The sequence below is a fragment of the Equus quagga genome, chromosome 22 (assembly GCF_021613505.1).
Source record: "Equus quagga isolate Etosha38 chromosome 22, UCLA_HA_Equagga_1.0, whole genome shotgun sequence".
Taxonomy (NCBI): Eukaryota; Metazoa; Chordata; class Mammalia; order Perissodactyla; family Equidae; genus Equus; species Equus quagga.
In genome coordinates, this window is record NC_060288.1 from 5,433,775 (window position 1) to 5,457,074 (window position 23,300).

Consider the following 23,300-nt stretch of genomic DNA (forward strand, 5'->3'; position numbering starts at 1 on the left):
AAAGTAACATATGCACCCCTATGTTCATTGCAGCACTATTCACAATGGCCAAGACATGGAAGCAACCCAAGTACCCATCAACCGATGACTGGATAAAGATGTGATATATATATATATAATGGAATACTACTCAGCCAGAAAAAAAAGAAATTCGTCCCATTTGCAATAACATGGAAGGACCTAGAGGGAATTATGCTAAGCAAAATAAGCCAGTCTGAGAAAGACAAACACCAGATGGTTTCACTCATATGTGGAATATAAACAAGTACTTGGACTAAGAAAATAGTTCAGTGGTTACCAGGGGAAGGGGGGTGGGGGGCCACAGGAGGTGAAGGGAACACTTATGAGGTGACAGTCAAGAAATAATGTACAACTGAAATCTCACACTGATGTAAACTATTATGAACTCAATAAAAAAATAAAAATTAAAAAAATAAAGGTTCAGAAGGGGAAAAAAAATTTTTTTCCCAGAGATTAGATAATAACCCATTTGACATCAGTATATAAAGGCTACTCCTCAAAAAAAGTAGAGGGACTTACTAATGGCAATTAAATAAATTACCTGAAAGTCAAAAAAAATTGAGTATAATCAAAATTGCCCATGCAAATCCCTTAGGAAAACACTCCATGTTGGAGTCTGATACAGTTTCTCAACACATCCAACACAATCTCTTCTTCTTCCTGCATCATTGCAGACAGCATGTCAATTTTTTCAGTGAACTTGATGAAGTAGATGGTCTCCATCCAAGGAACATGGATGAAATATCTATATTTCTACATATCTGTATACTGAAACCACATGCAGTATGAGGAGGCTTAAGACCGGCATATGCAAACAAAAAGGCTAAGAGAACAACAAAGTCACATCTTCCACTCAGTGAATCAATATAGGAAATAAACTCATTAAGTGTAATTTCTTCAACAAATAAATGCCATGAAAAGGGAGAAGAGGGGATTTTCATAAATTAAAAGAGTCTCATAAACATTTGGATCCTAATTCAAATAAATCAACAGAAAAAACATTCTGAGACAATCAGGGAAATTTTAACACTGCATAGATATTTTGATGATCTTGAGGAATTACTGTTAATTTCTTAAGTATAATAAGTATCTTGTGGGTAAGGTTTTCTTTTAAAGTTCTTTGTCCTAGAAATTCATTCTGAATAATCAAGAACAAAATATACAATATCTAGGATTTTCATCAAAATAGTTTGGTGTGTGTTTGAGGGAGGAGATACACGGGAAATTATATTAAAACTGGGTAATGAGTACACAGGAGTTCATTACTCTTCTCTCTACTGCTATATATGTTAAGATTTTCTATAATAAAATAATTATTTTTTTAAGTAGTTACCTATAGGGAGTGGGATAAGGCGAGAGATTTTTAATTTTCACTTTACATAACTGTACTATAGTGTTCATGAAATATTACAATTACATCACATATCATATATATTAGACTATAAAAAGTATCATAAATAAACATGTAAAATCCATAAGTAAACGTAAGAAACTTGTTAAAAGTAGTTACCACTATGGAATAGAACCAGAGAGTAATGAGATAAGAACTCAGACTATTTCCTACACTCCTGTATGTCTGTATTCTTTGAATTTGTTTTTATAATGAGTATGTATTTTGTAACCCCTGTATCACTTTTGAAATTAAAAGGAAGAAAAACAGTGTTTCTTCAATAAAAAGGCATAAACTGAGAGAGTAACATCAGCATCATGGCAGAGTGAGCTCTTCCCTTAGTCTCTCCTACCTAAGATACAACAAAAAGGACATTCATAAACCAACAGAGGACATTTACACAACACAGTAGATGTCTGAGAGTACCAACCAGTCATATGTCTGAAGGTGGGGGTGCTGCACCCCAGCCCAGGAGGCAGTGGAAGTAGGTAAGCAGATCTCCTCTCCCTCCTGAGTGGCAGTGATCTAGGGGCAGGACCACGCATGGCAGCTGCCAGTGCATGACCCTGAGAGGAAAGGGGAAGCAGGAGAAGGCAGCCCTCCGTGGAAACACTTACACTCTTGGAGTTGCCCCCCAGCCTGTGGAAACGCTCCACACCAAGGGAGCTAAGCAATCGCAAGGGTGTCTGCACCAAGCCAGGCAGACAGTGACAGCAGAGCCAGGATGCTCAGGGTCACATACATGAAAGGAAGTGCCCCTCCCCACCCCACCTGGGGCACCAGCTCAGCCTGACAGCCTAAGCAGAGGATCCCTCCCAGAGCATCTGCACATACGTGTGTAAAAATAACATAAAGGAAAATCTGTAGTCCTTCAAAAACAGAGCTGATTTTATGGAGGACAGAATCAGCAATTTAGAGACAGAAATACAGAAATGATGCAGATGGAGAAGAGAGAAGAAATGAAAGAAATTCTCCGAGAAATCTCCGACTCAAGTAGGAAATGCGACATAAGAATTATAGGTATTCCAGAGAGAGAAGAAAGGCAGAAAGGAGCAGAGAGCTTGTTCAAAGAAATAATAGCTAAGAACTTCTCAAACGTGAAGAAGGAGCTGGAATTACATGTAAATGAAGCCAACAGAACACCTAATTACATCAGTGTAAAAAGACCTTCTCCAAGGCATACATTAGTAACCACTGGCAAAAGTCAATGACAAAGAAAAAATATTAAGGAGCACAAGGTAGAAGAAAATAACCTACAAAAGAACCCCTATTAGCAGGATTTCTCAAAAGAAACCTTACAGGCTAAGAGAGAGTGGAATGATATATTCAAAATTCTGAAAGACAAAAACTTTCAGTTAAGAATACTCTACCCAGCAAAATTATCCTTTAGATAGGATAAATAAAAACTTTCCCAATAAAACAAAAGCTGAGGGAGTTGACCGCCACAACATGTCCCCTACAAGAAATTATCAAGAAGGCCCTCATACCTGAAAAAAAGAAAGGGTTTACAAAGCCTTGAGCAAGGAGCTAAATGGACAGACAAAATCAGAAATATGCAGTTCTCTATCAGGACAGGTTAGCAAACATGTAACTATATCATCAAAGACAAAGGGAATGAAACCATCAAAAATGACTATAATCACTTCATTGTCACCACAAACTCACAGCACAAAACGGAATAAGTTATGACAACAATAACTTAGATGGGAAAGAGGTAAGGGATGGAATCTGCTTAGGCTAAGGAAATAGGAGGCTATCAGAAATGGACTATCTCATCTATGAGATCTTTTAAACAAACTTCATGGTAACTAATAAATAAAAAATGAGAGCAGAGCCAAAAATCATAAATAAAGAGAAAACTGAGAAAAACATCACAGAAAATCACCAAACTGAAATGGCAGTCAGAAATACAAGGGAAAAGAAAGAATGGAAACATACAACATCCGTAAAGCAAGAGATAAAATGGCAGCATTAAGCCTTCATATATCAATAATCACTCTAAATGTAAATGGATTGAATTCTCCAATCAAAAGACACAGTGACAAGATGGATTAAAAACAAGACCCAACAAGATGCTGCCTCCAGGAAACATATCTCAGCTCCAATGACAAACACAGGCTCAGAGTGAAGGGATGGAAGATAATACTCCAAGCTAATGGCAAACAAAAGAATGCAGGTGTTGCCATAGTCTAGACTTCAAGATAAAAAAGACAACGAGAGACAAACAGGGGCAATATATAATGATAAAAGGGACACTCTACCAAGAGGTCATAACACTTATAAATATAGAGGCACCTAACACAGGAGCACCAAAGTACATAAAGCAACTATTAATTTACCTAAAAGCACAAACTAACAGCAACACAATAACAGTAGGGGACCTTAACAGCTCACTTACATCAATGGATAGATCGTCCAGACAGAAAATCAACAAGGAAATAGTGAAATGAAATGAAAAACTAGACCAGTTGGACTTAATAGATCAATATACAACACTCCATCTAAAATCAGCAGAATATACTTTCTTCTCAAGTGCACATGGGACACTGTAAACATAGACCATATGGTGGGAAATAAAGGAACCTTCAACAAATTTAAGAAGATTGAAATTATATCAAGCATCTGTTCTGGCCATAATGCTATGAAATTAGAAATCAACTACAAGAAAAAAGCTGGGAAAGTGACAAATATGTGGATTAATATAACTACACAACATGCAACTGAACAACCAATGGATCAATGAAGAAATGAAAGGAGAAATCAAAAAATATCTGGAGACAAATAAAATGAATATACACCATATCAACTTGTATGGGGTGCAGCAAAAGCGGTCCTAAGAAGGAAATTCATAGCGATACAGGCCCACCTTAACCAACAAGAAAAATCTCAAATAAGTATTCTTAAAATACACCTAACACAACCAGAAAAAGAAGAACAAACAAAGCCCAAAGTTAGCAGAAGGAGGGAAATAATTAAAATTAGGGCAGAAATAAATGAAATAGAAACAAAAAGAACAGCAGAAAGGATCAAAGAAACTAAGAGCTGGTTCTTTAAGATAAACAAAATTGAAAAACCTTTAGCCAGACTCACTAAGAACAAAAGAGAGAAGGCTCAAATAAATGAAATTAGAAATGAAAGAGGAGAAATTACAACAGACATTACAGAAATAAAAGTGTTATAAGAGCATACTATGAAAAACTATATGACAACAAATTGCACAATCTAGAAGAAATGGATAAATTCTTAGATTCACACAACCTCCCAAAACTGAATCAAGAAGAAATAGAAAATCTGAATAGAGCGATCACAAGTAAAGAGATTGAAAGAACAATCACAAACTTCTCAAAAACTAAAAGCCCAGGACCAGATGGCTTCTGAGGAGAATTCTAGCAAACATTCAATGAAGAGTTAATACCATCCTTCTCAAACTACTCCAAAAAATTGAAGAATACTGAACACTTCCTAATGCATTCTACGAGGCCAACATCATCCTTGATCCAAAAGCCAGACAAGGACAACACAAAGAAGGAAAATTACAGGCCAACATCACTGATGAACACAGATGCAAAAGTCCTCATCAAAATATTGGCAAACTGACATAGCCATACATTAAAAGGATCATACACCATGACCAAGAGGGATTTATACCAGGGATGCAGGGATAGTTCAACATCTGCAATCAATCAATGTGATACACCACATTAACAAAATGGGAATAAAAACCACATGATCAGCTCAATAGATGCAGAGAAAGCATTTGACAAGATCCAAGAGCCATTTAAGATAAAAACTCTCAGTAAAATGGGTATAGAAGGAAAGTATGTCAACATAATAAGGGCCGTAAATGACAAACCCACAGCCAACATCATACTCAGTGGGGATAAACTGAAAGCCCTCCCTCTGAGAGCAGGAACAAGACAAGGGTGCCCATTCTTGCCACTCAACATAGTACTGGAGGTTTTGGCCAGAGCAATTAGGCAAGAAAAAAAAATAAAAGGTATCCAAATTGGGAAGGAAGAAGTGAAACTCTCACTGTTTACAAATGACATGATTCTATATATATAGAAAACCCTAAAGAATCCACCAGAAAACTATTAGAAATAATCGGGAACTACAGCAAAGTTGCAGGTACAAAATCAACTTGCAAAAATCAGTTGCATTTCTATACTCTAATAACAAACTAACAGAAAGGGAAATCAAGAATACAATCTCATTTACAATCACAACAAAACGAATAAAATATCTAGGAATAACTTTAACCAAGAAGGTGAAAAATCTATATAATGAAAACTATAAGACATTATTGAAAGAAATTGATGATGACATAAAGAAATGCAATGATATTCCATGTATATGGCCTGGAAGAATAAACATAGTTAAAATGTCCATATTACCTAAAGCAATCTACAAAGTCAAGGCAATCCAAATCAAAATCCCAATGATATTCTTCACAGAAATAGAACAAAGAATCCTAAAATTCATATGGGACAACAAAGACTCCAAATAGCTAAAGCAATTCTGAGGAAAAAAAGAACAAAGCTAGGGCATCACAATCCCTGACTTCAAAATATACCACAAAGCAATAGTAATTAAAACAGCATGGGACTAGTACAAAAACAGACAAACAGATCAATGGAACAGAACTGAAAACCCGAAATAAAACAATACCTCTATGGACCACTATCTTTGACAAAGGAGCCAAGAACGTATAACGGAGAAAAGACAATCTCTTCAACAAATGGTATTGGGAAAACTGGACAGCCACATGCAACAGAATGAAAATAAACCATTATCTTTTGCCATACACAAAAATTAACTCAAAATGGATTAAAGACTTGAAGGTAAGATGTGAAATCATAAAACTCCTAGAAGAAAATATAGGCAGTACACTCTTCGACATCAGTCTTAGCAGCATCTTTTCGAATACCATGTCTACTTGGGCAAGGGAAACAAAAGAAAAAATAAAGAAATGGGACTTCATCAGACTAAAGAGCTTCTGCAAGGCAAAGGAAACCAGGAACAAAATGAAAAAGCAACCCACCAACTGGGAAAAAATATTTGCAAATCATATATCCAACAAGGGGTTAATCTCCAAAATATATAAAGAACACACACAACTCAACGACAAAAAAAAAAACCACCCAATCAAAAAATGCGCAGAAGATATGAAAAGACATTTTTCTAAAGTGGATATACAGATGGCACATGAAAAGATGTTCAACTTCGCTAATCATTGGGGAAACACAAATCAAAACTACACTGAAATATCATCTTACACCCATTAGAATGGCTATAATCACCAAGACGAAAAATAACAAATGTTGGAGAGGACATATAGAAAAGGGAACTCTCATACATTGCTCGCAGGAATGCAAACTGGTGTAGCCACTATGGAGATTTCTCAAAAAATTAAAAATAGAAATACCATATGATCCAGCTATCCCACTACTGGGTATCTATTCAAAGCACTTGAAATCAACTATTCAAAGAGACTTACGCACCCCTATGTTCATTATTCACAATAGCATTATTCACAATAGCCAAGACGTGTAAGCAACCCTAGTGCCCACTGACTGATGAATGGATAAAGATGTGGTGTATATATACACAAAGGAATACTACTCAGCTATAAAGACAGACAAAATTGTCCCATCTGCACTAACATGGATGGACCTTGAGGGTATTATGTTAAGCAAAATCAGCCAGACAGAGAAAGACAAACACTGCATGATTTCACTCATATGGGGAATATAAACAAACACATGGACAAAGAGAACAGATTAGTGGTTACCAGAAGGGAAGGGGGCTGAGGGGTGGGCATAAGGGATAAAGGGGTACATATATATGGTGACTGATAAATAATAATGCACAACTGAAATTTCACAATGTTATAAACTATTATGAGCTCAATAAAATATTTTAAAACACATCTAACAAAAAGCATAAATTATTTAAAGTACTGATTATCTAGCATCTCTCAACAGTTCCTTCCTTTCCATCCTTTAATCAACCTCACATCTAGACTATTAGGATACCTTCTTACCTGGTCTCCCTACTCCCACACTCTCCTCCTTTGAATCCAACCTATACATTCATTCACTCATTAATTGCCTTATGCCCCTCAGATTTCTCAAATACAGATTAAAATGAAGTATTTACATCTAACTTCCCCCAAGATAACACTATATATATAAAAATGTCTATGACCTTGCCTAGTTTGGGATTTTAAAAGATACAGTGTAGACACTGTTAAATGCTACGGATACAGAGTTAAAGCTAAAAAGTTTTTTAACTTAAGGTATTATCAATGTAGTGGAGAATATAGCAGGTATATAAATAATCACAATACTGTGTGAAGTGTACACACATCATTTATTCAATAAATAGTGAAAGCCTCATTTACTGAACACTGTAACAAGCCCTAGGATATAGTAATGAACAAGACCCTAGGAAAACAAAAATTGTATGGTGTTCAATACAATACAGTCATGCGCCACGTAACAATCTTTCAATTACTGACAGACTGCATGTATGATGGTGGTTCCATAAGATAAATATCACATCTATTTACCCAAAGAACTGAAAATCAACAACTCAAAGAGACTTACGTACCCCTATGTTCACTGCAGCATTATTCACAAGAGCCAAGACATGGAAGCAACCTAACAGCCCATCAATGGATGATTGGATAAAGAAGATGTGGTGTATATATATACAATGGAATACTACTCAGCCATAAAAAAGACAAAATCGTCCCATTTGCAACCACATGGATGAAGCTTGAGGGCATCATGTTAAGCAAAATAAGCCAGACAGAGAAAGACAAATACCATATGATTTCACTTATATGTGGAATATAAACAAACTTATGGAAAAAGAGAAAAAATTAGTAGTTACTGGGGGAAGAGGGGTGGAGAGTGGGCACAAGGGGTGAAGGGGCATACTTATATGGTATATGACAAACAATAATGTACAACTGAAATCTCACTATGTTATAAGCTATTATGACCACAATAAAGAAAAAAAAGATTAATATCATACATTCTAGGTATGTCGTAGGCTATACCGTCTAGGTTTGTGTAAGTGCACTCTAGAATGTTCGCATAACGACGAAATCATCTAGTGACACATTTCTCAGAACATATCCCTATTGTTAAGGGATGCATGACTATGCATGTTACTACCAGTTTCCAAACTTTTACTTATCAATCCCTTATGTCTTTATAATATGTCTTATTAAACTGTCTAACTGTGGCTCAAGTCATTACATTAAAACACCAGAAATGGACTCCAGTATTCACAAAAGCAACCATGGGCTGATCCAAGGCATATTTATGACATACTATGATAAAATATTCAGATATTTGTAGTTGTCAATTGGGAACCATGTCAAAAGAAATCCTTGGCCTTAAGAGATGCAGGTTTTAAACCCAGGTAGAACAACCCTAAATCTAAATTAACTGAGGTACGGGACTATTTCCTTACACAGAATAACCCTTTCGATGACCTTCAGTTTTCTCAAATTTCTAAAAACACAAGTTTCAATATTATCCTTAATAAGTTCATTTGGATCATAGAGGGACCAGGACAGTCACTCTAGAAGTGATGTGGTGCAGGAATAGGTGGCAGGAATAAAATGCTTTCAGTGGGGAATAGATTAGAAGCTCTCTGTAATAAAAAGTAAATCATCCTGTATATTTATTTTCAACTTCCTGTGACCTTATAATTATTTCAAAGTAATAAGATTTTTTTTAAGTAAATCATTACAGGCAAGGATATATATGCTAATAGACACAGACAATTGTTACACCAGAAGCTGAACAATATGCAACTACACTAAAATTTTTTCATCACAACTCAAAACCAAATATCCCAGAGAAAAAGAAATGACTCAGAAAAGACAACTACAAATGGGCTGGCAAATATTTAAAGAGGTCTCATTTTGAAACGGTTAGGTGACTTTATAAGGTCCCACAACAAGCTTCAGGACAGTGGAACTATTCCCTGACACTATGGATCTTTTATCGACATTGCCAGCAAAGAATAAAAGTCCAAAATAAGAATACAAGATGCAACATTCTTTCCTTCTCTCCCATTTTAAAGCACAATTCGTTTTTTCAAAGCTTTCAAAATTATAGGCCCCCAAATAACTTTTGCATGTAAGAGCTGTTATTCAAATATTGACTTCTTGGTTTTAAAATCCAAGGGTCCACTTTCTGAGTGTCATAAGGAGTTTCAAAACGTCGTAAGAAACGCACATATTTGGGTTATATCATTCAAAAATAATATACATTAGTTGTATGAAAATCCTCCCTCCTACATTTTTTCAAAATTCCTTTCTTATCTCTAGTTCTGGTTGCTTTTTTTTTTCCTGTTCACACCTTGCGTAGATTTTTCCCAAATTCCCTTTTTTTTAATTCCAAATAGCACCTTCTCATGGGAACCAGAATAACATGTTTCCCACGTTACTATGAAGAAAATGCATTAATTTTTTTTGTATAAAGCCTCAACCTCAGCACTATTGACATTTGGGGCCAGAAAACTCTTTCTAGTGGGGGCTGCCCTGTGCAATGCAGGATGCTCAGAAGCATCCCTGGCCTCTACTCTAGACTCTAGAAGCACCACCAGGGTGACAGCTAACAACACTCCCCAGATTCTCCCGGTTGAAAACCAATGGCATAAACATACAGTTCACAATGAAAATAAAAATCTTAATACAATCAACGCTACGGAGAATACAAACTGTTATATTAGAATTTGACAGAATAAGCACACCATCAAAAGTCACACTGCTAGAAAACATGGGCTGGAGATAAAAATAAGAGTTGAAACTTGAAACTTAAAAGTGTCTTAAACTAAGAAAAGAGAGAAAAAAATGTTAGTTGCACTTCTTTCTTCCTCTAAATTCTTGGATCTTTTTAAATACTGTGTTTTTGAGGAAGTCTAATTATATGCTTTTTAATAGTAACTGTAGTAGACGGAAATAACTTATAAGAATTCCACCTAATTGCAAAGCAAACAAACGTGAACTCAACCACAGGCTTTTCTGCTTTCCTTCCTGCCTATCATACAAATAGCCACCTTTAAGTACTTTCACTACAGAGAATAAACCTGGGTTCCACATACAGGATGAATAAGATAATTCTGTTGTCTGAAGGATTTCTTAAAGAGAAACTGTTGTAATTAGATCCATAAAGCAGTTATTCTGAGCCACATACTTCCATTCCATTTACAAGGTCACTCCCAAATAAACATATATCATGAATTAATAATTATCTTCAAACATAATTATAATTTCCACTACTATGTCCTACATTCTTGCATTTTTTGAGTGTGATTCTTTTTTTTTTAATTACATTTACCCATCTTTACATTTAAAAAGAAATGGGTTTGCTGTTTGTTTTTAAGGGGCCTTTGGAAAAAAAAACAACCCTTTACAAGATTAAAGCCCTAGAGAATTTACGTTCCTCAAGCAAGGAATTTAAGTTTATTGAGACAAAGAATAGTATTGATGAATAAATGAAAAGCAATTAGAAAAGTTAACATATATTGTGAGATATGAGGAAGCCACTGGTTTAAAACTAATTCAACCTCACCTTACTTTTCCAGGAAGGCCTGACACGGTCTGTCAAGCATGCATTTACATCTACTTTAAACGTTTACAATGTCCCAAAGCTGACAATGATGCCCTTAAAGATAGGGATGTTGCCTCGCCCACACATACCAGCATTTTTTAACAGTTAAGCATTTCTTCCCAGAAACTAAGGATTACTTACTGGCACACTGTGCTTATCTCACGACCACTGACCTCCTGACCACCAACCTGCTGTGCTCACGCTGTGACCGCTGACCTATTATGCTGGCAAAGCATCTCGTGATTGTAATAAAAGGGACATTCCTGTCATATTTGATGTATGTTCCTTGTTCTAAGACAGTATACAACCACTCTGTACACCCCACTTCTTTGGAGTGCTTCCTTCCTTGCAGAAGGTTGTTTTCTCCCGGGCTACAGTCCTCAAAACTGGCTCATATAATAAACTCACCCAAATTTTGATTTATATATTAATTATGGATCATTTGCATCGACAGCATTTTACTCACCATGTGTTTCCCGTACTGGTACAGTAAGTATTTAAATAAACGTTTTGAGTAAAAGACCTCTTCAGATCCTTATGCCTATACATACATAGATCTCATCATTGTAATTATCATGTACAACCTAAAGTAAGCTTTATTTTTATGATTAGCATCTTTTATATCTATCTTCCACAAATCTACATGGTCCACACAATTGTCATTTTAAGGGCAACACTGTATTTCATTGTATTGCTATGCCACAGACTGCTTACCAATCCTTTCAAGCAGCCGGAATTGGAGCTTCTATGCACAACAGGATTCTAATGTGTCAATGAAGCTAATCTGGAGCATGGTCTCCAGGGGTCCACTTGCAAAAGGGGTCTAAGGAGCTACCAAAGGGAAGGGGAGAAAAAAATCCTCCTAAAATGAGTTAAAACATGAAAAATCTCATTAAAAGAAAAATTTGTCAAAGAGAAAGAGGCATTTCCCATCTTTGGGAATGGGTTTTGTCCTACAGTGTAACAAATGTTTGGTGGTGGTGTTACCGCACAAAGGGCATGATCTGCTTGCCACAAGACAAAAGCCAATCGTCAAGAGGCAAGATGGTGGCAGAGAAAGGGCACTTTATTACAGCTTGCTAGCAAGAGGAAAGATGGCCAACAAATGTCCAAAAGAACCATCTTAAGAGGGGCACAGAATCTTGAAGCAGTTATATAAGCCAGTGGGTTACAAGGGAGGGGGTTAGAAATGTTGACCCAGGAGTCACCACACCAGATCTTTCAGTTGTCATTGATGATGGCTATCAGCATAGACTCTCTGTTCGGGAGGTCATCACATTCCTAAGGAACTCAAAAGAATGAAGTTATCATCATATCACCGCTGGGAGGTATGTGCACAAGCAAGGATCACAAAATCTCCGGAGCAAGTGGATCTGCTGGAGGGTGCAGATCCCGTCAGGTGAGTTAGTCAGAAGTCATTCAAAGTTACAACATGGTTTCTTTTCTACAATGTGGCTTCCCTTCTGTCAACCTTGTGCTGAGCCAGCATCAGTGGCATCATTTTTACGTACTATAAGCTGAAATACTCCGATTCTTATGTTAAGGTAAACATACAGAAATACAAAAACAACTGCATATTTTAAAACTGACCAAATTAAGTGAAGTTCTCAGGTTCCCTAAATCATTCTTAAAAGACGTGATTCAAGCGGTATCCTACACACAATCACTTTGGAGAAATGATTTGACTAAAGTAACAGTCACAAAATGAAAAATAAACTACAATAATTTTTTTTTTTTAAAGATTGGCACCTGAGCTAACAACTGTTGCCAATCTTCTTTTTTTTCTTCTGCTTTTTCTCCCCAAATACCCGCAGTACCACTACCTAGTTGTGTATTTTAGTTGTGGGCCCTTATAGTTGTGGCATGTGGGACGCCGTCTCAGCGTGGCCTGATGAGCGGTGCCATGTCCAGGCCCAGGATCCGAACCAGTAAAACCCCGGGCCGACAAAGTGGAGCGCACAAACTTAACCACTCGGCCACGGGGCCGGCCCCCAATAATTTCTCAGTATACAAACAAGATTATACAATTCAAAGTGCAATTTGACTTTAGTTCAGTCTATGTTGGACTCATTCAAAGGTAGTGAGCCTTAGTTACTGAGATCCCAAGAGGACCAGATTTACTTCTGAGGCAGTCCCACAGCCCTGACTCTAAAGATGGCATAACTCCAAGACTGAAATATACTAGGTATCAAAAGGAAAAAAGAAATATCATGAGGCTACCTATGCCACATATCTGAGCTTGTGGCTATTCCAAGAAAACGCTTCCAGTTACTTAGAGCTTGCATCTTTTGGAGGATTCTATAGTAAACAAGGATTTTTCACAAAAAAAAAATATAAACTCAACTTGGGTAAGGTAAAATTTAAAGTGCTTTTTGAAAACTGTCTTAAAACTCAGTCACTTGTTTTGTACAAATTTTAATTATGTGTTCCTATTTTTTACTTCAAAATGTGAAAACCAGACTATCTTTAAATTTAAAGATTACATTCTCCTATACAGCACAATCAGAATCATATCAAATCCAAACAATTTGCTGGCACTTAAAATTAGCATTGACCTAAGTTCTTACTACATAGTTCACTTTATAGTGATTCACCATGAGTAAGCTTAAAAACTCATTTTCTTTAGAATGGTAGTCTTTAAAAAAAAAATTCTACGTCTATGAATCATGATTACTACCTTAATAGAGAAAATCAGAAGAGGCTTCACACCTGATTCCCCCTGTTATTTTTCACAATGATACATAGTTACTTTTGTCAGCCACAGTTTAGGAAAAAAAGTTTAATGCTAGTGTCAGCTGTTTGGAATTTATACTGCATTTCCTCACTGACACATTGTTATAAATGGCAGTAAAAATCCTACCAAAACCTGCTTAACTCCTAGTGTAACTGATGTGTGGGTGGCACTTAGAGACCTCAAATTCCTCTTTCATTAACGGGAAATGTTTCAGAGAATGTTTTAAACATCCTGGATTGTAAAAATTGAGTCAGCTGATTTTGGAAGAACATTCCCCTAGGGAACATGGGTTGACTCACTGCACACTATTTCAAAAGCCTCTTAACTGGTCTCTCTCAGCCTCCAGTCTCTCCCTCCTATCTTCTGCCCTCCACTGTGTAGCCAGTTATCCTAATCCCAAATCTTTGTCACAATCCTACCTAAAAACCTCCTTGCCCAAAGAACTTCCTACAGGGTAAAGTCCAAACCTCTCAGCACTGCATAGAAGGCTCTCCCCAACTGGTACCTTAGTTTTTCCCTGCTTCCCTTTAACGCAGACTGCCTGGAGACATGCTCATCATTTCCTAACAAGTCATGTGGCTTCCCCCCTCTACCACTATCAGCAAAAACTCTTTCCTCTCCTTAGAATGCATTCCTATCCATTTACTTGGACATTCACCGATACAGACCAGTTCAAATATCACTTTCTCAATAAAACCTTCCCCAACATCCCTCAGATGGACTTAGCACATTTGGTCACCCTTTCCCCCTCCACAAGCATGGAGCGTGGTGTTACAGGGGCTCGATAAACACTAACTTTTGAAAGCATTCACATGCTTAAGTGAGGGACTGGCCATAAACTGATAAAGCCACAGTTAAAAACCATAAAGATATTCCATATACAGATATGTAATAATCAATACATACATTAACATTAAAAATACAGTATGTTTATAGTAACAATAAAAATATACATGATTTGTATTTGCAGACACACAGAATCATGGATTACTAAAACCCCAGACGTATAATCTACTTCACCTTAAATATTGGTAAATGTTAACCACCCATAACACCACAGCAAAAACAGTCTCAACCAGAAAAGATTTGGTAGCTTCCTATTCAATAAAGTGTCAGTATTTAGAGCTTCAAAATTCCTGCAATGGGGCAAATTGTCTGAATTGAAAAAGAATAAACTGGGGATAAGAAAAAAATTTAATTAGCTTTCTGAAGGTCAGCAGTCCTGACTTTCCATCATCACCTCGGAACAACTCTCAAGGCAACGATTTAGCAAAACTCCCCATTCTCCATCTGACTCCACGGCTGATAAAGAAAATATAGCCATGCAAACAATAATTTAATACAAGGGCCAAAATAAATCAAGAAGTTGTTTCCAGACAGAAACTAGAGTGTTGGCGATTTGTTTCCACTATGTTTGGGCATCTCCGATATAAATACCTTACATAATCAAGAGAAGTTTCATAATTCAAAAGCGGTTTCACACATTTAATTCCTACGATAATCCTGTCAGTGAAGCAGATCAGGGATTATATGCCCGGATTTAAGACATTACGAATCCAGTAAAAACGTAGATAAAAGACTGGCTATAGAAATGTAGCACTTCGTTTCCAAAAAAGAAGTGTTCTTACTACTACAACAAAACGGCCCAAGAAAAATGAGCAATCCCCTCCCCCTTTATTCCATCACGAAATTGAGTTCTGTGGACCTACTAAAATGAATGTCCAAATGTCAAATCATGATAATCTGAAGCAAAAGTTCCATCTCTTGGTCTCTTCCCAAGTGACATTAACTCTACAAGCTAGACCGAGCTCATTTCTCCAAGCAGTTTAAACGTGAACACACCCTCGGCGCTCACCCACCCTCCAGGGCTCGCAGCCGACTCCGAGGGTCACAGTCGAACCCAGAGTAGTCCCGGGAGAGTCTGGGGGACCTGCTTTGCGCGAGATGGGGGTGGGGCGCAGCGCGAGAGGCTCTGCCGAGCAGGAGACGCACGAAGAGGAAACAGACTGGAGAGCACTGCCAAGCGGGGTTGGGGCGCCTGACCCCGAACCTCGGGTCCGAGCGCTGTCCACACGCAGCTGGAGCGGCTCCGCCTCCCGACCCCGGGTCCAGTCCCCTGGCCAGGCCCCTCCACTACCAGGCACCCCAGGGTAACTCCGAGCGTCCCAGCAGTAGGAAACAGAAATCCCAAAGGTCCCTGGGGGCGGACACCCACCTGGCCGAGCCCCACCGAGGACTGGGCCCACCAAGCCAAACAACAGCAGCCACTGGAAGCGGAGGGTCCCGAAGGGCGAGCCCGCGCCCGACCCCATCTCGGCCGATTCCGCAGGTTCCACTCAGCAATCGGTCGCCTGTGCCTCCGCCGGCTCCATCATTTCCCAACCCTGCCGGGGCCCCAGCGCTGGCCGGGTGCGCGCGCCCGCGGGCGAACACGCGCTCGGCACTGACGCAACTCGGCTCCAGTCCGAGCTCGCGCCTGACATTGGGCTCGCTGCGCTGACGTCAGGAAAAATGCAGTCCCCGGCCGGAGAATGGGTTGCTATCTGGCCGCTAACACCGCGTATTAGTCAGCCCCGCCCATTCACCATCCGCCCCACCCTCTACTTCCAGGCCCGCCTACCTGGGGGGTGGAAGGAACCGACAGGAGGAAGCACTCGGAGCAAAAGGAGGAGGAGCGTGAGACACAGAAGAGGAATTGAGAAGAAGTGAAGTGCAGCCCCGCCCCCTGCGCAGCCTTTTCTGATTGGTTGGCGGGGTTGGGCGGAGCGTCGATCTGCGCGCCCATTGGCTGTTTGGGGCGGGGGCGGGGCTACGCGGAGAGGCCTCTCCAGGCCGGTGTTGGGTCGGCGGTGCCGGCGGGGGTTTGTGCTTGAGGCCGGGTCTCAGCCGCTGGGCCCGGGAAGATGGTGCTGGGTGGTTGCCCGGTGAGTTACTTACTTCTGTGCGGCCAGGCGGCTTTGCTGCTGGGGAATCTACTTCTGCTGCATTGTGTCTCTCGAAGCCACTCGCACAACGCTACCGCCGAGCCCGAGCTCACATCCGCTGGCGCCGCCCACCCGGAGGGCTCCGCCGGCGCCCCGAGCTGGGAATATGGCGACCCCCGCTCTCCGGTCATCCTTTGCTCTTACCTGTAAGCTACCAGTCGTCGACGCGGGTGGAGATGGAGATGAGGCCAGGGATATATGGGTGTTGTGCGGCGGGAGGAGAGGAGGGAGGCTGCTTTTTTTCTTTCCAGACCTTCACCTGAGGACCTGCTAGTCAACGCGAGGGAGGTAAATATCATGACAGGTGTCTGCCTCCTCTCCCCATGCAGAGGAAAACCTTGTGTGTCGGTGGCAGATCCTTTGGGATCCCGAAAGAGGAGAACTAGGGAGGAGTGACATCATGTAGCCTCCGGAAGAAGGGTCCGAGGTTATGCCTTCTCTGTCCTGCTCCCTTTAACGGAAGGAGAAGCCATCGTAGGTGCTGGTACTGAGTGAGGCACAAATGGAGTAAATACCTTCCCTGCCTACAAGGCACTTCCTAAAATATATATATATATCTCCTTATCGTTGCAGAACCTTAACATCTCTTTTAGTCAAATGCGAAAAGGTGTTTGGGAAATGCAAAGAGAACTGGGAATCCTTTGGCTTCAATTTTGCCCCCATGGCCTTGTGGCTGTTTGCCTAGGGGAGAGATGAAGCCGTGGGAGAAGTAGAATCCGTGCAGAAATAGGACCAGAAACACCCCCCGCCCCAATAAAAAGGTCATTTGGATGGCCGTCTATTTGACCTGATGTGCCTCAGTCTGATTGACACCATCTCTTGTCTTGGGCAAGAGTCAGAATGAAATTAAACCCCAGAAAATTTGAAGAAATGTCTCTTGCCTGTTTTGGTAATACATCTGTGAATAGCCATGTGCAGAGATAATATGATGGTGATGATCAGGATCTTACTGGTGATTTACAGACCTGATGAATTTATAGAATGTGAAGACCCAGTGGATCATGTTGGAAATGCAACTGCATCCCAGGAACTTGGTTATGGTTGTCTCAAGGTGAGTTTTTGTTCGATTTTATAAGCAGACTCTTCCATAGAGAAATAGTACTGGCTGAATGTTGTAAGAGAAAAGTCTAAGGGCTTCATTAGAATGACTCTTGATGGAAATTTCTAGCACGGCCAGGGTCAGTGGCTGAACAAGACATTTAGTTTCCTCAGGAAGAAGCCATCTCTATGCCAAAACTACCCAAGTGCAAAGACCAACCTCTCTTTGGTTCCTTTGACCATTAAGATTGACAGATTTGAAGCCGAAATGTCACCCCGACCGTCCTTCAAGGCATGCACTTTCCTGAAAAAGCAAAAGAAAGGCTTATGCACTTTCTAAATCTGATGATGGATTGAGCAGTGTCTTTGTTACACATGCATTTGGGGCAAAGCTCCTCTTGCCAATGACCTTTCTTTTCATCAGGCATTCAGTTTCTACCACATCCTTGGGAAATAGATAGGGTCTATCAGTATGTGCCTTTGTAGGAGGTTATGACATTCAAGGAGAAGCCTTTGGTAACAGTGGCCTCTTGGAATGGAAGGAAGCCATTAAGTTCCACTAATAGTATCCCTAAAGCTGGGTGCACACTTCCTTGTCAGTCTCCCCCAAACCAGTGAAGTTCATGTACTTCCTCCCCACTGTGGACTCACCATTATCTTGTATTATGCTGCATAATGCAAGTCAAGACACAGTCAGGTGTAAGAGAATTATGGGAAAACTTACTTTGTACTAAATCAGAATAAACCTGAAAGTAATAAGACCAAAAAAGCAACTCTTACTGCAGTCACGTGTGAAGAAATATTTGCAATACAATGAGATTTTGTTCTATTGGTAATTATCGATAAAAATTTGGGTTAGCATTGTATAGAGATCACTTACTTTTACTCATTTTAACTAAAAACTGGGTTGATCCTGTCCAGGCACTCAAACTGTCACTTCCCCCAGAAGTCCTAGAGGACTGGCAGTACCCAGGCACCTGAGTGCTGGAGGAGGTAGGAGGAGTAAGCATCCTTATTTCCCACTCCCTTCCCTTTGAGGAATGCTCCAACAGAAATAGCAGTGAAGCGCTTAATAAGGTGCCAGGAGAGAATGAACAGCTGTGCTTTCTCAGCTAGAATGCAGTTACACAAAGGGTCAGAGGGCCTGTTCTGAAATTTTTGCTGGAATTTAAGCTTATACTATAGATGTACTACAGATATCTGATAATCACACATTCATGACCTAAATAAAGTCCTGAGTCAGCTGATATTCTGAGTTCTTTCCTAATTATGTTCATTTATAATTTACATAAAACAGCCCTCTAATACACATTGACTTTTTAAATACCCATTCCCACATGCTCAGTAATGTGCTCTGTTTCCTGTAAATGTAGGATAACTAAAGCATGGTGTCCATCTATTCTAAACGGCATTTAATGAAACTGATTATAAATTTTTTTGCTATATTATTAAAGAAGCCAGTCATAAAGAAGAAAAATGAGGAGTTTCTTTAAAACAATGTACATTCAGGATGGACTAATTTAAAATCACTTGAAACATGTTACTAAACTCCTTGCTCTTTAGCACAGCTTTACCCCAATTTTGTTAGAATATTTATCGTCCTGAGTCAGCTTTTTTAAATTAAGATAAAGATATATTTTGTGTTACTTGCTTTGGTGAGTTTGTTAGTTTCGTTTGTTTTGGTTTCGCTGCCATCACAGTTCGGTGGTCAGGCCTACAATGATGTGGAACACACTGCAGTCCAGTGTCGGGCCCTAGACGGAATTGAGTGTGCCAGTCCCAGGACCTTCCTACGAGAGAATAAACCTTGTATAAAGTAAGTGCTACTAAGAATGGGGTAGCTGATGCTTGGATGAAGGTAGAGCTATTTTCCTTGTCATCTCTTGATGTGGCTTTTTCTTTTACCTTAAATGTTAAAGGGGCAACAGGATTACTACTGCACATAATCCATGGACGGGGCAATGTGATTATAATAGAGACTGGGCTTGAGACCAGAGGCCGTACGTTCTAAATGTCTCTTTCACCAACTACCTAAGTACCTTTGGACACCCAGAATCTCTGTCCCCTCGTCTGCGAAATGAAGCACCAGATGATCTAGCTCCAAAATTCCTATGATGGGCATAAATCCAGTGAAGTTGGCCTTAGTATTTCAGGAATAAAGATTTTATTATTAAAAGCGTGGGCCTCTCTCCCTGGAAATCAGTTTATTTTACAGTTAAAGAATTAGGATTATTTCTGTCAATTCTGCTTGAAGGCACAGAACTTACTTGTACCTTTTGCTAATGGAGAGTCTGTGACTGTGTTTAGTGATGACATTAGAGCAGCTGCAATTCAGTGTCGTCATAGTCTGTAAGGCAGAAGTCCTTATGAAGAAGTCCCATTTTTAGTTGCCACAAAAGAGCAAGACCGGTATATGGAGACCAGTGTTCATTTAAGGAAAGACAACACTTCCTTAGAGAACTACATCCAGAACTACAGGAAAGGAGCCTGTGGGGGGGAGTGGGGTCCCAGACTCTACTACTAGGATGCCTGTGTGCAGACGTGCATAATTTCTTGTCCAGTCCAACTCAATATTCGTCTTATAGGTCCTCCATAGCTTAGCAAGTACTCTCTTGAGACTCTAGACCAACTGGAGACTTTGTTTTCGTGGGAGCTAAGGGAGTAAGAGCCCACAGAGGGACTCTTGCATCATCTTTTCACTTCTGTTGAATTCATTAATCACTCCATGTGTTAATTTTCATATGGTAAACATCTTCCATCTAATTTCTTCTGTCTAGGTATACCGGACACTACTTCATAACCACGTTACTCTACTCTTTCTTCCTGGGCTGTTTTGGAGTGGATCGCTTCTGTCTGGGACACACGGGCACAGCAGTAGGGAAGCTCTTGACACTTGGAGGTCTTGGGATTTGGTGGTTTGTTGACCTTATTTTGCTTATTACTGGAGGGCTGATGCCAAGTGATGGCAGCAATTGGTGCACTGTTTACTAAAAAGAGCTGCTGTTATGGCCCAGAGAGGCACATCTTCTGAATCCATCTCTACAGGCTCAAAACTCTTCCTGGATATCAGACCTGACCATTACTTTCCCTCTTTGGACAGAATGGGTTTGGTTAGGAAAGTTTCTTTGGACTGTGATTTTCAACCCAAATTTTACCTTGCAGACTAGAAATGACAAGCAAACAGTATTGTGGGAATCAAGTTTGTACCCTTCCTTGTGTATAAAATACAAAGGAGAGTGACTAACTTATGAGCTGCGGAAGGGTTTCCATACTCTTTATTTCTGTACATTGCTTTTTCTTGAATCCTTTGGAACGAGCGGACCCAACAGGAGGAGCAAAGTGAATACTTTTAGCCTTTGCCTTTTGTGATCCTGAGTCTTCCTGCAGAGAAGATCTGAAGCTGAACCAACGAAAATCTTCAGCAAAAGTAGAAATGGCCATGGATTTTAATACACACTGAAATTCTGACTTTCTGATTTAAATTGCAGAATAAATTTTGCCAACCTGGAATGCTGTTTGAGTATTTTCAATAGGTAGCATGAAACTCAAAATTATATTTGTTTTGCTAAAAGCTAGGCATTTGAAATGAACCACTGTATTAATAAACCCTATTGTTTCATCATTATGATGCTTGAGAGGCAATATGTACAGTACAATAATTTCTTCATTTAATTATGTTTTGAAAGCCAACAGTATCAGACATAAACTATCCTCTTTTTTTGTGTGTGTGAGGAAGATTGTCGCTGAGCTAACATCTGTGCCAATCTTCCTCTATTTTATGTGGGATGCTAACAGAGTGTGGCTTGACAAGCAGTGCTAGGTCCGCGCCCAGGACCCGAACCTGTGAACCCCAGGCTGCAGAAGCAAAGCACGCGAACTTAACCCCTATGCCACCAGGCTGGTCCCTAAGCTATCCTCTTGACAGAATTTTCCTATCTAAAAATTTTAGTATTTACCAGTTTAGAGAGCCCACGTTGTAGGCTGGTAAGGAAGATCTCATATAAGTAACTCTGAAACTATTCTTCACGATTAGGTAAGATAAGGTGAGGAGCCTCAGGCCCTTGGAAAGAAAAAGAGTTTTACTTAAAGGATATTATTACTGAATGCTGGGTGCAGTTAGGATGTGATTTATGGGGCAAAGAGAAACAGAACATATTCTGTCAAAATAAGCATGGTACCAAAAGCTCTCAGTGTGGACCACAGCAGTCAGCCATGGGGAAGAGGCGCGATCAAGCTTTCACATTCCCAAATCACTGGGAATAAAAGCAAATGTTCGAAATTATTAGTGGTTTTAGAAACTTTGTTCCCATCGTTTGCAATCTAAGTTGAAGAGAACTTAACATAAAGTAAATATAAAGTAGAAACAGGACTTTGTGGATAAGTCAAACGAAGGCTGCTATTTGGGGTAACATAAATTCTAGAAACCCTCAAGGTAGAACTGCTCAAAGTTTGGTCTCACAGTAATTAACTTAAAGACCAAGAGTCACAGTTAAAATAACTCTGGATATGCTCTGTCATTATGAAGCAGCTTTCCTGAAAGTTTCAGCTTTATTATCCCAAAGTAATGTCATCACTGGTCTTACATTATTTTTTTTTTTAAAGATTGGCACCTGAGCTAACAATTGTTGCCAATCTTCCTTTTTTTTTTTTCTCTTCTTCTCCCCAAAGTCCCCCAGTCCATGGTTGTATATTCCAGTTGTGAGTGCCTCTAGTTGTGCTATGTGGGACGCCGCCTCAACATGGGCTGATGAGCGGTGCCATGTCCGCACCCAGGATCCGAACCGGCGAAACCCTGGGCTGCCGAAGCGGAACACAAGAACTTAACCACTCAGCCACAGATCTGGCCTCCGTTCTTATATTAAATGGTGACAATTCTGTAAAAATTAAAACAGATTATTCTGCTCTGTCTGGAAAGTTCTGTACTACATTGACCTTCACCTTCTTTATAACAGTAATAATTGGTAGATTCTTATTCATAATCTCTATACTCTAAGGCAATATTTTTTATTTATTTTTTTAAAGATTGGCCCTAAGCTAACATCTATTGCCAATCTCTCCGTTTTTTTTTTCTTCTCTCCAAAGCCCCTCAGTGCATAGTTGTATATTCTAGTTGTAGGTCCTTCAAGTGCTGCTATGTGGGACGTCATCTCAGCATGGCTTGATGAGTGGTGTTAGGTCAGCGCCCAGGATCCCAACCAGTGAAACCCTGGGCCGCCAAAGCGGAGCGGGAACTTAACCACTCAGCCACGGGACCAGCCCCTAAGGCAGTATTTTTTAAATTATTGTGGGTCATGAAGAAACTGGACCCTCTCCCCAGAAAAATGCACATTCACATAAAATTTTGCATAAAATTTAAGGGAGTTCAAGGATAACATTTTTTTTAAAAAACTCACTTCTAAGAGAAATCTGGAAAACAAAAACTAAAAATCTTACCACAAATAACATACTACCTTAAGTCACAAATCCTGCCTCATCTCACACTTTTTTTTTTAAATCTA

The 23,300-nt window shown here is 39.6% G+C and overlaps 2 protein-coding genes across 2 annotated transcripts in view; one reads left to right on the forward strand and one right to left on the reverse strand.

Annotated features, from left to right (window-relative positions):
* The window catches only part of ADAM9 (ADAM metallopeptidase domain 9), a 176,797-nt gene extending 160,500 nt beyond the window's left edge, over positions 1–16,297 (reverse strand). The window contains exon 1 of the mRNA XM_046648674.1: positions 15,996–16,297. Within this exon, the coding sequence (XP_046504630.1) occupies positions 15,996–16,092 (97 nt within the window). The 5' untranslated portion in view covers positions 16,093–16,297. The remainder of the gene's footprint in view (positions 1–15,995) is intronic.
* Positions 16,298–16,574: 277 nt separating this feature from the next.
* On the forward strand, positions 16,575–21,425 carry TM2D2 (TM2 domain containing 2). Its single transcript, XM_046648747.1, has 4 exons — positions 16,575–16,910; positions 17,728–17,815; positions 19,503–19,618; positions 20,580–21,425. The coding sequence occupies exons 1-4, from the start codon at positions 16,684–16,686 to the stop codon at positions 20,791–20,793; spliced, it is 645 nt and encodes a 214-aa protein (XP_046504703.1). The 5' UTR covers positions 16,575–16,683; the 3' UTR covers positions 20,794–21,425.
* Positions 21,426–23,300: the final 1,875 nt, after the last annotated feature.